The following is a 15,698-nucleotide window of genomic DNA, read 5'->3' on the forward strand; positions in this document are numbered from 1 at the left end:
ATCTTTCTAAATTCCATATATATGTGTTAGTATACTGTATGGGTGTTTTTCTTTCTGGCTTACTTCACTCTGTATAATAGACTCCAGTTTCATCCACCTCATTAGAACTGATTCAAATGTATTCTTTTTAATGGCTACATAATACTCCATTGTGTATATGTACCACAGATTTCTTATCCATTCATCTGCTGATGGACATCTAGGTTGCTTCCATGTCCTGGCTATTATAAACAGTGCTGCAATGAACATTGGAGTTCACGTGTCTCTTTCAATTCTGGTTTCCTTGGTGTGTATGCCCAGCAGTGGGATTGCTGGGTCATAAGGCAATTCTAGTTGCAATTTTTCAAGGAATCTCCACACTGTTCTCCATAGTGGCTGTACTAGTTTGCATTGCCACCAACAGTGTAAGAGGGTTCCCTTTTCTCCACACCCTGTCCAGTATTTATTGCTTGTAGACTTTTGGATCGCAGCCATTCTGACTGGCATGAATGGTACCTCATTGTGGTTTAGATTTGCATTTCTCTGATAATGAGTGATGTTGAGCATCTTTTCATGTGTTTGTTAGCCATCTGTATGTCTTCTTTGGAGAAATGCCTATTTAGTTCTTTGACCCATTTTTTGATTGGGTCATTTATTTTCTGGAATTAGGCTGCAGGAGTTGCTTGTATATTTTTGAGATTAGTTGTTTGTCAGTTGCTTCATTTGCTATTATTTTCTCCCAATCTGAACACTGTCTTTTCACCTTGCTTATAGTTTCCTTTGTTGTGCAGAAGCTTTTAAGTTTAATTAGGTCCCATTTGTTTATTTTTGCTTTTATTTCCAATATTCTGGGAGGTGGGTCATAGAGGATCCTGCTGTGATGTATGTCGGAGAGTGTTTTGCCTATGTTCTCCTCTAGGTGTTTTATAGTTTCTGGTCTTACGTTTAGATCTTTAATCTATTTTGAGTTTATTTTTGTGTATGGTGTTAGAAAGTGTTCTAGTTTCATTCTTTTACAAGTGGTTGACCAGTTTTCCCAGCACCACTTGTTAAAGAGATTGTTATCTAATTTCTGATCAGTTTTCAAATTGCCTACTTTAATCAGAAAATATTATCTTATTAATAATTTTTTCTATTTAAAGTCTACAATTTCCTGGTGGCTCAAATGGTAAAGTGTCTGCCCACAATGCAGGAGACCCGGGTTTGATCCTTGGGTTGGGAAGATCCCCTGGAGAGGGAAATGGCGACCCACTCCAGTACTCTTGCCTAGAAAATTCCATGGATGCAGGAGCCTGGTGGGCTACAGTCCATGGGGTCACAAAGAGTTGGATATGACTGAGCGGCTTTCGTCACTTCAAACTCAATAATTTTAATGTATGTAGTTACATTGTGAACACCTATTCTAAGTTATATTTAATGAAACAAAATTTATACATGTAAATTTTGTTTTACATACCTAGTAAAAAATTTATATATATATATACATCTTTTTATAGTACCTTAAGGTACGTTTTCTAGAGAAGGAGATGGCAACCCACTCCAGTATTCTTGCCTGGAGAATTCCATGGACAGAGAAGCCTGGCAGGCTACAGTCCATGGGGTCGCAAAGAGTCAGACGTGACCAAGCAACTAACACGCAAGGTACATTTAGGAAAGTAAATGTCTTTCTCTCCTTTTGTCGCTCTCTCTTTTTTAAGTATTGTTTTTGAAGTTATTGTACACTTTATGAATTGTCCTGAAAGCCCTGAAGGTTTTTACTATGATCATAGAACACACAGCATAAACATTTTAAGACAATTTTTAGATGTTTTCTCTTCACTAGAAAGAGCAAGAAGAGAAAGTGACCAAGAAACGGACCATTAAAGAAAGGTAAAATAATTTTAAAGGGTAGGAAAGGCAGAGTGGTTAGGATGAGTAAATCAAAGCTGAGATCATAAGCCTGCAGGGAGAATGGACCTAGTGAACAGGCAACCAGGGCGTAATGTGTAGCTAGGACAATGAAAAGATGGATAGAAGGAAGACTGAATTATTTTATAAAGAACTTTAAAATGAGAGTCATGATTATAACCTATGATTGACTAGTTTTTTTTAAAAAAGTATGTTTCAGGTGTATAATATTATAGTTCACCTTCTATATACAGTGATCGCACCATAAGTCTAGTTTCCATATATCACCACATGCTGCTACTGCTAAGTTGCTTCAGTCATGTCCGACTCTGTGCCACCCTGTGGACTGCAGCCTGCCAGGCTCCTCCGTCCATGGGATTTTCCAGGCAAGAGTACTGGAGTGGGGTGCCATTGCCTTCTCCTGTAACTGCATAGTGATACACCAATTCAACTTACTGCTGTCGCCACATAGTTACCCCGTTTTATCCATTTTGCCCAGCCTTCACCTCTCTTGTCCATAGGTAACCAGTAATCTGATCTCTGTGAGTTCATTTTTATTTTATTCATTCACTTATTCCACGTGAGTAAAATAGCATGGTATTTGTTTTCACCCATCTGACCCGTTTCACTTAGCATAATATCATCAAAGGCCATCCATGTTGTCACAAAGGTTGGATTTCCTTCTTTTTATGGCTGAGTAGTAATCCAGTGTGTGTGTGTGTTACATCTTCTTTATCCATTCATCCATTGTTGGACACACAAGGACTTTCTGTATCTTGGCTACTGTAAATAGTGATATATTGAACATAAGGGTACATATATCTTTTTGAATAGTATTTCCATGTTCTTCAGATAAATACCCAAATGTGGAATTGCTGGGTCATATGGTAGTTCTGTTCTTAACTTTTTTAAGAATCTCCATACTGTTTTCCCTAGTGGCTGCACAAATTTACAGTCCTACTAATAGTATATGCAGGTTCCCTTTTCCCCACATCCTCTCCAATATGTAATTGTTCCTTATCTTTTCAATAATAGCCACTCTAACAGGTTCAGTTCAGTTCAGTTCAGTTCAGTCGCTCAGTTGTGTCTGACTCTTTGCGACGCCATGAATCGTAGCACGCCAGGCCTCCCTGTTCATCACCATCTCCCAGAGTTCACTCAGACTCATGTCCATCGAGTCAGTGATGCCATCCAGCCATCTCATCCTCTGTCGTCCCCTTCTCCTCCTGCCCCCAATCCCTCCCAGCATCAGAGTCTTTTCCAATGAGTCAACTCTTCACATGAGGTGGCCAAAGTACTGGAGTTTCAGCTTTAGCAGCATTCCTTCCAAAGAAATCCCAGGGTTGATCTCCTTCAGAAGGGACTGGTTGTATCTCCTTGCAGTCCAAGGGACTCTCAAAAGAGTCTTCTCCAACACCACAGTTCAAAAGCATCAATTCTTTAGTGCTCAGCCTTCTTCACAGTCCAGCTCACATCCATACATGACCACAGGAAAAACCATAGCCTTGACTAGACGGACCTTAATCGGCAAAGTAATGTCTCTGCTTTTGAATATGCTATCTAGGTTGGTCATAACTTTTCTTCCAAGGAGTAAGTGTCTTGTTATTTCATGGCTGCAGGCACCATCTGCAGTGATTTTGGAGCCCCAAAAAATAAAGTCTGACACTGTTTCCACTGTTTCCCCATTTATTTCCCATGAAGTGATGGGACTAGATGCCATGATCTTTGTTTTCTGAATGTTGAGCTTTAAGCCAATTTTTTCGCTCTCCTCTTTCGCTTTCATCAAGAGGCTTTTTAGTTCCTCTTCACTTTCTGCCATAAGGGTGGTATCATCTGCATATCTGACGTTATTGATATTTCTCCCAGCAATCTTGATTCCAGCTTGTGCTTCTTCCAGTCCAGCGTTTCTTATGATGTACTCTGCATATAAGTTAAATAAGCAGGGTAACAATATACAGCCTTGACGTACTCCTTTTCCTATTTGGAACCAGTCTGTTGTTCCATGTCCAGTTCTAACTGTTGCTTCCTGACCTGCATACAGATTTCTCAAGAGGTAGGTTAGGTGCTCTGGTATTCCCATCTCTTTCAGAATTTTCCACAGTTTATTGTGATCCACACAGTCAAAGGCTTTGGCATAGTCAATAAAGCAGAAATAGATGTTTTTCTGGAACTCTCTTGCTTTTTCCATGATCCAGTGGATGTTGGCAATTTGATCTCTGGTTCCTCTGCCTTTTCTAAAACCAGCTTGGACATCAGGGAGTTCACGGTTCACGTATTGCTGAAGCCTAGCTTGAAGAATTTTGAGCATTACTTTACTAGCATGTGAGATAAATGCAATTGTGCGGTAGTTTGAACATTCTTTGGCATTGCCTTTCTAACAGGTAGGAGGTAGTATCTCATTGTGGTTTGTTTACTCTTTTAATGTATGGTTGGATTCAGTTTGCTGATATTTTGCTGAGGATTTTTGCATCTGTATTCATCAGGGAATTGGCGTAGTTTTCTTTTTTTGTGGTGTCCTCTGGTTTTGATATCAGGATAATGCTGGCTTCATAAAATGGATTTGAAAAATTTTTTGGAATGTTTTTAGAAAGATAGATATCAAATCTTTGAATGTTTTATAGAATTTGCCATTGAAGCCATCTGGTCCTGGGTTTATATTTGTTTGGAGCTTTTTGATTCCTGTTTCAGTCTCTTTAGTAATCAGTTTATTCAGATTTTTCTTTTTTAATGATTCAGTCTTGGGAGATTGCATGTTTCTAGAAATTTATCCATTTCTTCTAGGTCATCCAATTTGTTGACATATAACTGTTCATAGTAGTCTCATAATCTTTTGTATTTCTGTGATATCGGTTGTAATTTCTCCTCTTTCATTTCTGATTTTATTTATTTGAGCCCTCTTTCTTTTTCTCTTGGTGAGTCTAGCTAATGACTTGTTGATTTTATTTATCTTTTCAACTAGCTTTTAGTTACATTGATATTTTTATTGTTTTTTAATCTCTATTTTCTTTATTTCTGCTCTCATCTTTATTATTTCCTTCCTTCTACAAACTTTAGGCTTTGTTCTTTTTTTCTAGTCTCTTTAGGTATAAAATTAGATTATTTGGAAATTTTTTTGCTTTTTGAGGTAGGCCCATATTGCTAAGAACTTCCTTCTCAGAAGCATTTTTGCTACATCTCATGGATTTTGATATGTGGTTTTTCTGCTCGCATTGATCTTTAGATATTTTTAAATTTCTCCTTTTATTTTTTTCATGATCCATTGGTTATTCAGTAGCACATTATTTAATCTCCACATTTTCCTGTTTTTTTCCCCATTTTTTTTCTTGTGAATGATTTCTAGTCCCATACCATTGTGGTTGGAGAAGCTGCTTTGATATGATTTCATTCTTTGAATTTATTAAGATTTGTTTTGTGACCTGACATGTCCTTGAGAATGGTTCACTTGTGAAGTGTGTATATTCTGCTGCTTTTTGACAGAATGATCTTTATGTATCTGTTCAGTCAGTGTGATCTAGTGTGTTGTTAAGTCCGATGTTTCCTTGTTGATTCTCTGTCTGAATAATCTATTCATTGAGGTAGCTGTAAGATTGACTAATTTTTAAAAATATACTTCTTAATTTAATTAGCCTTTAAAATACTGACTTAATATCTAACTTCTAACAAGTCAATTGAAAACAGATTATTTTTGCCTTTTAAATAATTATTATGTATATTTTTCCTGTAGACATTAAATATTTTCACTGAAAAATCTGCTAAGTCCTTAGTAATGACTATTATTATCTGAGAAGTAATCTGTTATTGAAAAAAGTACACGAAGAATACTGTTTGTATCAGTATATAAACAAACATCATTAACTTTTCTTTGAAGTTACTGATATTTATCCTCTTTCTCAGGAAAAAAAAAGTTTTACTTTAATCTATTCATGAAGCAATAAAGCATGTGTCGAGGATGTAAGCAACATATTCAGAACTTCCTTGTGATGAAATTTTCTATAGACTTAAATAATTGATTGTAAAGAAGCCAATATAATTTTTCAAGACAAAATTTTATATATGGGTTATTAAGATCCAGATTGCTATTATTTTGGTAAGCTTATAAGAATGATTATTTTAATACTAATTGATAAATTAGGTTCATAAAATAATTTTAACATTCTGCCTCCAAAACAAGTGGCTGTTATATTTCTGGAACAGTTTTATGATTATTGTATCAATGCGTTGTTAACTGTCTCTCCTCAGGCTTTCTTTACTTCTCTCTCAAGGTCTTACAAATGTAATTATAGAAGAATATACATGAGAGAGTTTGATTTTATGATAATTGATATTTCAAAAATAGAGAATAGCAAAATAAGTGCTTAGTTTGTTGCGAATTATTTTCACATTTTGATTTTATTTCTTAATCAAGGTTTATAATTTATCTCAAAATGTCCAAGAGGATGATCTTCAGCACCTTCAGGTAACAATATTTATAGTCTCTTTTATATATCTGGTAATGTTTTGGGCATGGATAGCAGAACTTTAAGATTTTGTCAGGCCTTCTTATACTTGGAAAAGGTAACAGTCAGAAAGATTTAAAAACATAACCAAATGGAAGTTGTCACATTTCCAGGTTTCTTGTTCTAACCCTGTATGCTTATGTTCTTTCTAGTTCAGTTTTCAAAGTCCTTTGTTTCGGTAAAGCTACTTGCTTGTCGACCCTGTATATGGGAAAATATATGGCACGTTAGAGTAGAAAAAGAACCTTTGGTTTAAAAGTGGCCCAAAAGGTGAAGTTGAAGTCTTATGGTCAAATATTTAATAATTGTTAGTATAATATCAGTTATATGCCAGATTTTTTTCCTGTGGACCACTTTATAGCTATGGGTGAACACCTGATGGTAACTCATAGAATTCTGTTTTAGATCTGAAAGATACCTCAGTGACACCTAACTTATCTTTAATATTTTATGAATGAGAAATTGTTTCTGAAAAAGAATGAGTTGCCAGTTTGTGACAGAGTGGGAACAGAAATCTCATCATCTGATTGAACTCGGTGTTTCTTTCACTCTCCAGGCAGCATTTAAATCTCAAATTAGTAGAAGATTAGTTATTTCCTAAAGGTAGTTCTCATCTCTGTCACACTCTCTACTCTTTTTCAATTAATGTTATTAATAGCTACATATTAATAGAAAAACCTATTGTTTCTCTGATAGTTTCCCTCTGCTTATTTTACATAAAATTTTGCTTTTAATATATTATCTTGGCAATAAGGGCCCTATGCAGTGTAACAGATAACAAAGGATAATTGCACAGGGTGATCTGTGAGGCTGGAACTATTATTTGGAGTTCACATCTAGCATTACTCCCAAATATGTTTCTGGTACATCACACTAATCAATTATGAAAAATAGACGATATGCTGAATAATTGTTAGATGTTTCTTTGAGTGAGTACAACTGCTGCTTTAGGTGTGTGTCATAACCTAGCCAGTTAATGGCATGACACTGTCCAGTACCTGTTTAAGATTTCTAAAAAAGGACTGATTTTTGGACTGTGATGTTGAGTAAGTAATCAATCTCTTTTCGAGATCATTTAAAAATTTTTCCTGTAAGTGACATCACCTCATCTTTTCTCAGAAAAGATTGTAAGTTCAAATTATGTTAGTATATGATTCTGATGAAAATGAGTAATGATTCTGATCCCCAGACCAGCTTTTAAACATAATATTCCAGACTTTCATTTAATTACTATAATCAGATACCTAGTTACTATCATTTGCTTTCTAGATTCCCACAGTTTTCACAGGAGAGGCAATGTAGTTCTTTGGGGGCAATTCTAAAAGGCCAAAGGAGGGAAGTCCTCTGTGTCAGCACCCTTCCCCAACTCTGAGATGCCTCTGAAGCTTGCTACTCTTGTGTGATGGAGTGGCATTTCCTTTGTACATATTGGGAAACCCACTTGGCCAGTCTGAACAGAATTTTCACCAGAGGCCCAATCACAGGGACCACCTCAAGTCTATGTTCTCTAAAGCCTTACATTTCTGGCGAAACAAAATGATACAGTACCTCTCAATTGGGAGTGGTAAAAAATAAAAGGTGATTTATTTGATTCTTCACTTTTAAACCAAATGTCTGTTGTTATTGTCGTTCAGTCTCTAAGTCGTGTCCAACTCTTTGCGACCCTATGGACTTCCACACCAGGCTTTGCACGCCAGGCTTACTGGTCCTGTACTATCTCCCGGAGCTTGCTCAAACACCTGTATGCCTTTGTAATAATCGAGGCCATTGTGCCATTAAATTTCCTCAAGCAACAATTTTTGTAAATTGTCCTACTTAGTTTATAGCTCTCTGGTCTAATCTATGCAAGTTTTGCTTTGAAAGATCATTTCACATGTTTCTTTGTCTCTTATCTTCCCCACAAAAAAATTGTCCTACATTCTAGATATAAAAAGTGTTATCTTTAAAATGGAAACTTCATTTTAAAATGTATTTTATGTCTTTAATTTTAAAATATATGATTACTGTAGCTCTTCTTAATCTAATACTTAGTTACTTAAAATGATTATTGCAGTCTTAATAATATAGTATTATGTTACAGCTAAAGCAAAAATTAGTGAAAGAAAGCCAAGAAGATACTGAAGTTTTCTCTCTTTGTGTGTGTGTGTGTGCGGGTGTGTGATTTTCCTTGTAGCTTTTCACTGAATATGGCAGGCTGGCAATGGAAGAAACATTTCTGAAGCCATTTCAGGTGAGTGGGTATTAAATGATGATTAATTCTTATTAGAGTTTCCTGAAGACTATAACCAGGTATATTAATTGAGAGAGTCATGTTTCTTTCTCCATTCACAATAGCAAAAAAAAAAAAAAAAGAAAGAAAAAACTCTGATAGTTAAGTAGAAAAGTCCAAAATATAAAAACCTTTATGGAGAAAATATTTTCAAAATTTCATTAAAGATCATAAATAAAAATTTTTATAAGCCAGAGAGATATAGTATGATTCCAGATGGGATGATTTAATGTTGTGGAGAATCTAGTTTTTCCCAAATTAACCAATAAACTCAGTGCAATTCCAATTAAAACTATAACAATTTTTTGAGAAATGTAACACATTTTTCTATAACTTATCTGGAAAAATGAAGTTCTCCTTTAATTCAGTTTTTAAAAAGAAAATCCAAATTGGGGGATTGAATACATACTAGAGAACCATAGCAATGAAAATGGTGCAATTCTGCACAGATACAAGGGAAAAAACCTGATAAAACTAAATAGCGTTCAGAAATATCTCTCTCTGTATGGAAACTTTGCATTCATTAGTGTTCACATCATAAACCAGTGGGAAATGAGGGTTTGGAAAAACGAACTCACTTTTTGAAGAAAAAAATTGAATTTCTACTGAATACCATATATGGAAGAGATTCCCCAGTTAAAAAACTAAATAAGGAATTTAAAAGTGTAAAGTTAATAGAATAAAATTGGAGAATATCTTTCTGATCTAGTGTGAAGAAACATTTATTCACTAAGACTCCCCCAGCAAAAAATGTAGTGAAAAATTGATGGATATTACTGTATCAGAATAGAGTATTTATGTTTATCAGAAGACTCTAAACAAAGTGGCTGGATTGGTAGAAGGTACTAACAGTGTCAAAAGTCAACAAGGGATTAATGTATAGAATGTGCAAGGAAGTATTGCAGTTAAGAATTGGATGCCATCGAAAGCTGGCAAAGGAACCAATACACACCTGTGAGAATGGCCAAATTCCATAGCAGTGACAGCATCGCATATTCTGCAAATGAGGCTGTAGAGCAACAGGAACTCTGGTACATTTATGGTGGGAATGCAAAATGGTACAGCCACTTTCAAAGATAGTTTGGTGATTCATTAAAAAACTAAAGATACTCTTACTATACAATCCAATGATCATATTTACCCAAAGGAGTTGAAAACGTACATCCACACAAAATCTCCACACAGATGTTTGTAGCAGCTTTATACATAATTGCCAAAACTTGACAGCAACCATGATGTCCTTCAGTAGTTGAATAGATATATAAACTGTGGTACATCCAAACGACAGAATGTTATTCAGCAAGAAAAAAAAAGCTCTCGGCCACAAAAAGACATAAAGTGTTCACTCAGTTGTGTCCAACTCTTTGCAATCCCATGGACTGTAGCCCGCCAGGCTCCCATGTCCATGGAATTCTCCAGGCAAGAATACTGGAGTGGGTTGCTATTCCCTTCTCCAGGGGATATTCCCAAACCAGGGATTGAACCCAGCTCTCCTGCATTGCAGATGGATTCTTTACCATCTGAGCTACCAGGGAAGAAAGACATAGAGAAATCTTAAATGCGTATTACTAAACAAAAGAAACCAATCTGAAAAGACTGTACACTGTATGATTCCAACTATATGGTACTCTGGAAGAGGCAAAACTATGGAGACAATGAAAAGATTGTTTTGGGGTGGTGTGGGGTGCACCAGGGGTGTAGCATGAGGGACAGAGAAATGAACAGGCAGAGCGGAGAGGAATTGGGGGGAAGTGAAAATACTCTTAAGATATAATGATGGATATATGTCATTATATATAATGACATTTGTCCAAACTCATAGAATGAGCAATACTTAGAGCAAATCTTATAGCAAAAATAAGCTATGGGCTTCCCTGATAGCTCAGTTGGTAAAGAATCCGCTTGCAATGTAGGAAATCCCAGTTTGATTCCTGGGTTGGGAAGATCCCCTGGAGAAGGAATAGGCTACCTACTCCAGTATTCTTGGGCTTCCCTGGTGGCTCAGCTGGTAAAGAATCTGCCTGCAATGCGGGAGACCTGGGTTTGATCCCTGGGTTGGGAAGATCTCCTGGAGAAGGGAAAGGCTACCCACTCTAGTATTCTGGCCTAGAGAATTCCATGGACTATTCCTATGGGTTCGTAAACAGTCAGACACGATTGAGCAACTTTCACTTTCAAAGAAGCTATGGACTTTGAGTGATTATGATATCAGTGTAGTTTTATTCTTGGTTTAAAAAAAGATGTTATTCTGGTGAATGATGTTGATAGTAGGAGAGGCTATGCATGTGTCAGGGCAGGTGGTATATTTATGGCAAATCTTTGTACCTTCCTCTCAGTTTTACTATTCTAAAAAAAGTCTTAAAAAATCCCAAACCATGAAAAAATGATAAACTGAACTTAATTTAAAAGTTAGGCAGTTAAAAGAAAGGAAACCTGAATGACTAACACATTTTCTAAGGAATGTTAAGTCTTATTGATAATCAGTTAAAAATTAAAATAACGAGATACCATTTTTGCACTCATTAGATAGGCAAAAAGTGGAACATGGGGATAAATACCAAATGATAGCTAGAATTTGGATAAATGGGAACACTCAGACCCTATTGGTCAATAAGTGCAGCTTGTAGCAGCCATTCTGTGGAGCAGGGAAAATATATAAGGATACTCACTGTAGAATTCATAGATCTGTAGTAGCAGGAAGTTGTAGGCAGCACAGGTGTCCATCACTTGAAGAACGGATACATAAAATAGGTTGAAAGACATACTCTGAAATATTTTGCAACATCCAAAGGCAATGAACCTAAAGTATAAGTAACATGACTAAAGTATTAAAATTTATACTAAATTAATAGGGGAAAAGTTCAAGTTCTATAACATGATACTATTTGTGATTATTTAAAACTTCTACATATGCAAAATAATTCATGTTAGAGTGAGTGTGGTTGAGAGCAGACTGTCTAGTTGATGGGAGTGGGAATCTGGGGAAAATATGATAAAGTAAAACAAAAAAAGGGACCTTTGCATGGAAAGATGCTGGTATGCTGTGAGTGAAAGAGGGTGAGTCTCTCCTCTGAGATCTGGAGCAACTTTCATTGCCCATCTGAAGCAGGTGGGGAGAGGAGTTGAGGTACAATGAAATGAATCGCTGCTTACAGTCTCCTGTGTGGTTTATAATACATATTAGACTCTGTTGTCTTTTTAAAAATAATTTGTCATGTTAATAGTTGAAGGTATTATATAATAATTGGGCTATTTGCTTTCATTTTTCTCTTCTCTGAACTTGCTACCTCAGAACTCACTGGCATATATTGGGTAACTCCGTAGTAATTCTGGAAAGGCGTTTTCAGTCTTACCAGCAGGTGTCACTGCTTCTTATGCTTGGCTAGATAAACTGAAACCAAAAGAACCAACCAGTGCTCTGTTGATGGACAGATGGACGATGGATAGATCGATAGGCAAACAGGCCTTTGGTAAAACAAAACTAACAAAAAACAATGAATTGAAAACAAACAATAGAAAAAACTTGGCAATTACCACTTGTTTGTAAACTGTTGGCATTACAAAAGAAGAAATTATGATTGAATGAGTCAGCACTGACTTCTGAACAGGTTTTGACTTATAAATCTAAGTATCTGAAATTGAAATTAGAAAATAATTAAATAGTAAAAGTGGCTTCCAAAGTTATTTAATAAGTTAAGACTAAAACAACCAAATTCAAAACAAAAATACTATACCTCATGAAATTAAAAGACAAAATGTAAATATACTCGAATCACGGAACAACATTTAAGATATCAGCAAAATGATTCACATTTAAATTAGAAAAAACAGAAAAAATTCTGAAATAAAATAACTTTTAAATAAAAGTTTAATTCAGCAGTTTTTTTAGCTGGTCACTGTTCCTATCCTCTTCCTCTGAGAAAATAGCAGTTGTATTTGTTTGAATAAAACTGTGGAGAAATTTTAAATACTGCCTGAGAAAATAAAGTGATGGGCAGTGATATTTTTAAAATAACAATTTATTATTAATTAAATTTGACAAATTTAAAATAGAATTCTTAATTCTGAAACAGAGTGAAGCTGTAAATAATAAATAAGATCTGTCTTAGGCAGCAATAGAGAGGGCAATTAGCCAATGAAATGAATAGCTGAATTAACAGATTAATTTGGTTTTTAAACCAAAAATCAATTTATACCAAACAAACAAAATATCTGTAATTGCATTTTAAAACTGTGTTTTTGGAAAGAGAACTAAAAGCGGATTCAGTTTAAAAGCACCCTTGAAGTGTTAAGTTTAGCCAGCGGTGTGCTGGTCAGTGCTTGTAACTGGCTAGAGAGAAGGGGGAGGTGGGTCTGATTGTAGCATTTGCTGATTTCTGTGGTGTGAATACTTTCACTGTGGCCAGTTGCAGGCTCCTGACATGCTGTCTCCTGACTTGTAAAATTCCTCAAATTTTAATAAGTCTTCCAAGGGAGCCTATAAAAGCCAGCTATGGACTATTTAGTACACTCAAGAAGTAAATTCATGTTAAGACATAGCATTCTCTGACATGAATTACTTTCCCACTTGTCTTGCTCACTGTGAGCACTTGAATCTTAAGTATAACAGTCCAGCAAGAGCTACCTCATTAATGTAACTGTTCTTTAAAAATAATTAAAAGAACTTGGTTCTTTAGCTCCTCTGCCTTAGAACTTCAAGAGGTTTGGTTGAGAATGAATACATTTCCACTAATTTAAACATGTAATACCCATAAATATTTGACAGGGACATTAGAAAATAATTTCCAGTTTTCTGTAAGGACCTGATAAAAAATACCTCATGAGGTATGGCAGGAGATTTGTCTGTACTTGGGCCTATGAATTTTTCTTCCTTGGTTATAGGGCACACCAGGTCCCATATAGCTCTACAACGAGATGATTACATCCTTGGGTCAAAATCTCTATTAGGAATTTTTCCGATTGTTAGACATTGTTTGAAGTGCACATTGAATGAACTGTTTATGGACTGTTTTTCATTACCAGGCAAGACTGTCTTCCTCTAATGTTCTGTGCTCAGCGGTCAGCCATTAGTTACTTGTTACCCAAGGAAAGGCTGATTTTCCATTTGTGTGGCTCTCCAGCTTTCTCTGTGTGCTTGTCGCTCGTGTCCTCTCAACTCTGCTGGACTAACATGGTGGAGAGGGTTTTCACTTGTTCTATAATGTCATGATAACAGGAAGTTTGATGTTAGGCCTAAGCTGAAAAGGATTCCCCAATAGAATGGAAGGTGGACTCTAAGAAGTCCACCTCAAAATTCTCCAAGCCAGGCTTAAACAAACAGTACATGAACCGTGAACTTCCAGATGTTCAAGCTGGATTTAGAAAAAGGCAGAGGAACCAGAGATCAAATTGCCAACATCTGTTGGATCATCATAAAAGCAAGAGAGTTCCAGAAAAACATCTACTTTTACTTTATTGACTATGCAAAAGCCTTACTGTGTGGATCACAAAAAACTGTGGAAAACTCTGAAAGAGATGGGAATACCAGAAGACCTGACCTGTCTCTTGAGAAATCTGTATGCAGGTCAGGAAGCAACAGTTAGAACTGGACATGGAAAGACAGGCTGGTTCCAAATCGGGAAAGGAGTACATCAAGGCTGTATATTGTCACCCTGCTTATTTAAGTTATATGTAGAGTACATCATGCGAAATGCTGGGCTGGAAGAAGCACAAGCTAGAATCAAGATTGCCGGGAGAAATATCAATAACCTCAGATACACAGGTGACACCACCATTATGGCAGAAAGTGAAGAAGAACAAATAGCCTCTTGATGAAATGAAAGAGGAGAGTGAAAAAGTTGGCTTAAAACTCAACATTCAGAAAACCAAGATCATGGCATCCAGTCCCTTCACTTCATGACAAATAAATGGGGAAGCAATGGAAATGGTGACAGACTATTTTTCTGGGTTCCAAAATCACTGCAGATGGTGACTGCAGCCACGAAATTAAAAGGCACTTACTCCTTGGAAGAAAAGCTATGACCAACCTAGATAGCATATTCAAAAGCAGAGACATTACTTTGCCAACAAAGGTCCATCTAGTCAAGGTTATGGTTTTTCCAGTGATCATGTATGAATGTGAGAGTTGGACTATAAAGCTGAGCACTGAAGAATTGATGCTTTTGAACTGTGGTGTTGGAGAAGACTCTTGAGAGTCCCTTGGACTGCAAGGAGATCCAACCAGTCCATCCTAAAGGAGCTCAGTCCTGGGTGTTCATTGGAAGGACTGATGGTGAAGCTGAAACTCCAATACTCTGGCCACCTCATGCAAAGAACTGACTCATTGGAAAAGACCTTGATGCTGGGAAAGATTGAAGGCAGGAGAAGGGGACGACAGTGGATGAGATGGTTGGATGGCATCACCAACTCAATGGACATGGGTTTGGGTGGACTCCAGGAGTTGGTGATGGACAGGGAGGCATGACATGCAGTCCACATGGTTGCAAGGAGTCCTACAGGAATGAGCAACTGAACTGAACTAAAGAAGCCTTAATGTTATATTATTAAATGTGCCTGTTGGCTACAACAGCCTAGAAGTTTACTGTGTAACCATTTCATGTCCTCTAATTATATAGGCTACAAAGAAGTGGAAACATCTCCCAGTTTACTAATGTGTAGTCTCAAGGTTCTCTTGAGCCAGTTTTGTAGGTATCAGTAATTTCCCAGTGGCATTTCTATGGTGGGTATCTTTGTAAATAAGTCTACAGGAGCTGACTGTAATCAGTTTAGTCTTCAGTAAGTGTAAATATTGATACAAGCCACAATATTCCTGAACCCTGGTCCCTTTAAGCCAAAGCCCTGAGTATACCCAGTTATTCCTGAACCTCTCTATGGCATGATGCCCTGAGATAGATTGGTAAGAGTGCTATCAGTATTTAGGTTGTGTGGCTAACACAGAAGAAACGGACTAATTCATCCCAATTTTCTCCCATAGCATTTTTATTAATCATTTTTGTACACTTAGCGGCCCATCAATACCCTAAACCTTTGGAATAGATTCACCACATACCTGTATACACAGGTCTTAA

The 15,698-nt window shown here is 36.5% G+C and overlaps 1 protein-coding gene across 2 annotated transcripts in view; it reads left to right on the forward strand.

The window, feature by feature from the left end:
• The window catches only part of ATL1 (atlastin GTPase 1), an 87,968-nt gene that overhangs the window by 43,221 nt on the left and 29,049 nt on the right, over positions 1-15,698 (forward strand). For both annotated transcript variants that reach the window (XM_069597887.1, XM_069597889.1), the window contains exons 6-7: positions 6,272-6,322; positions 8,536-8,592. In XM_069597887.1, coding sequence (XP_069453988.1) covers positions 6,272-6,322; positions 8,536-8,592 — 108 coding nt within the window. The remainder of the gene's footprint in view (positions 1-6,271; positions 6,323-8,535; positions 8,593-15,698) is intronic.

This window comes from Ovis canadensis, chromosome 7 (assembly GCF_042477335.2).
Source record: "Ovis canadensis isolate MfBH-ARS-UI-01 breed Bighorn chromosome 7, ARS-UI_OviCan_v2, whole genome shotgun sequence".
Lineage (NCBI taxonomy): Eukaryota > Metazoa > Chordata > Mammalia > Artiodactyla > Bovidae > Ovis > Ovis canadensis.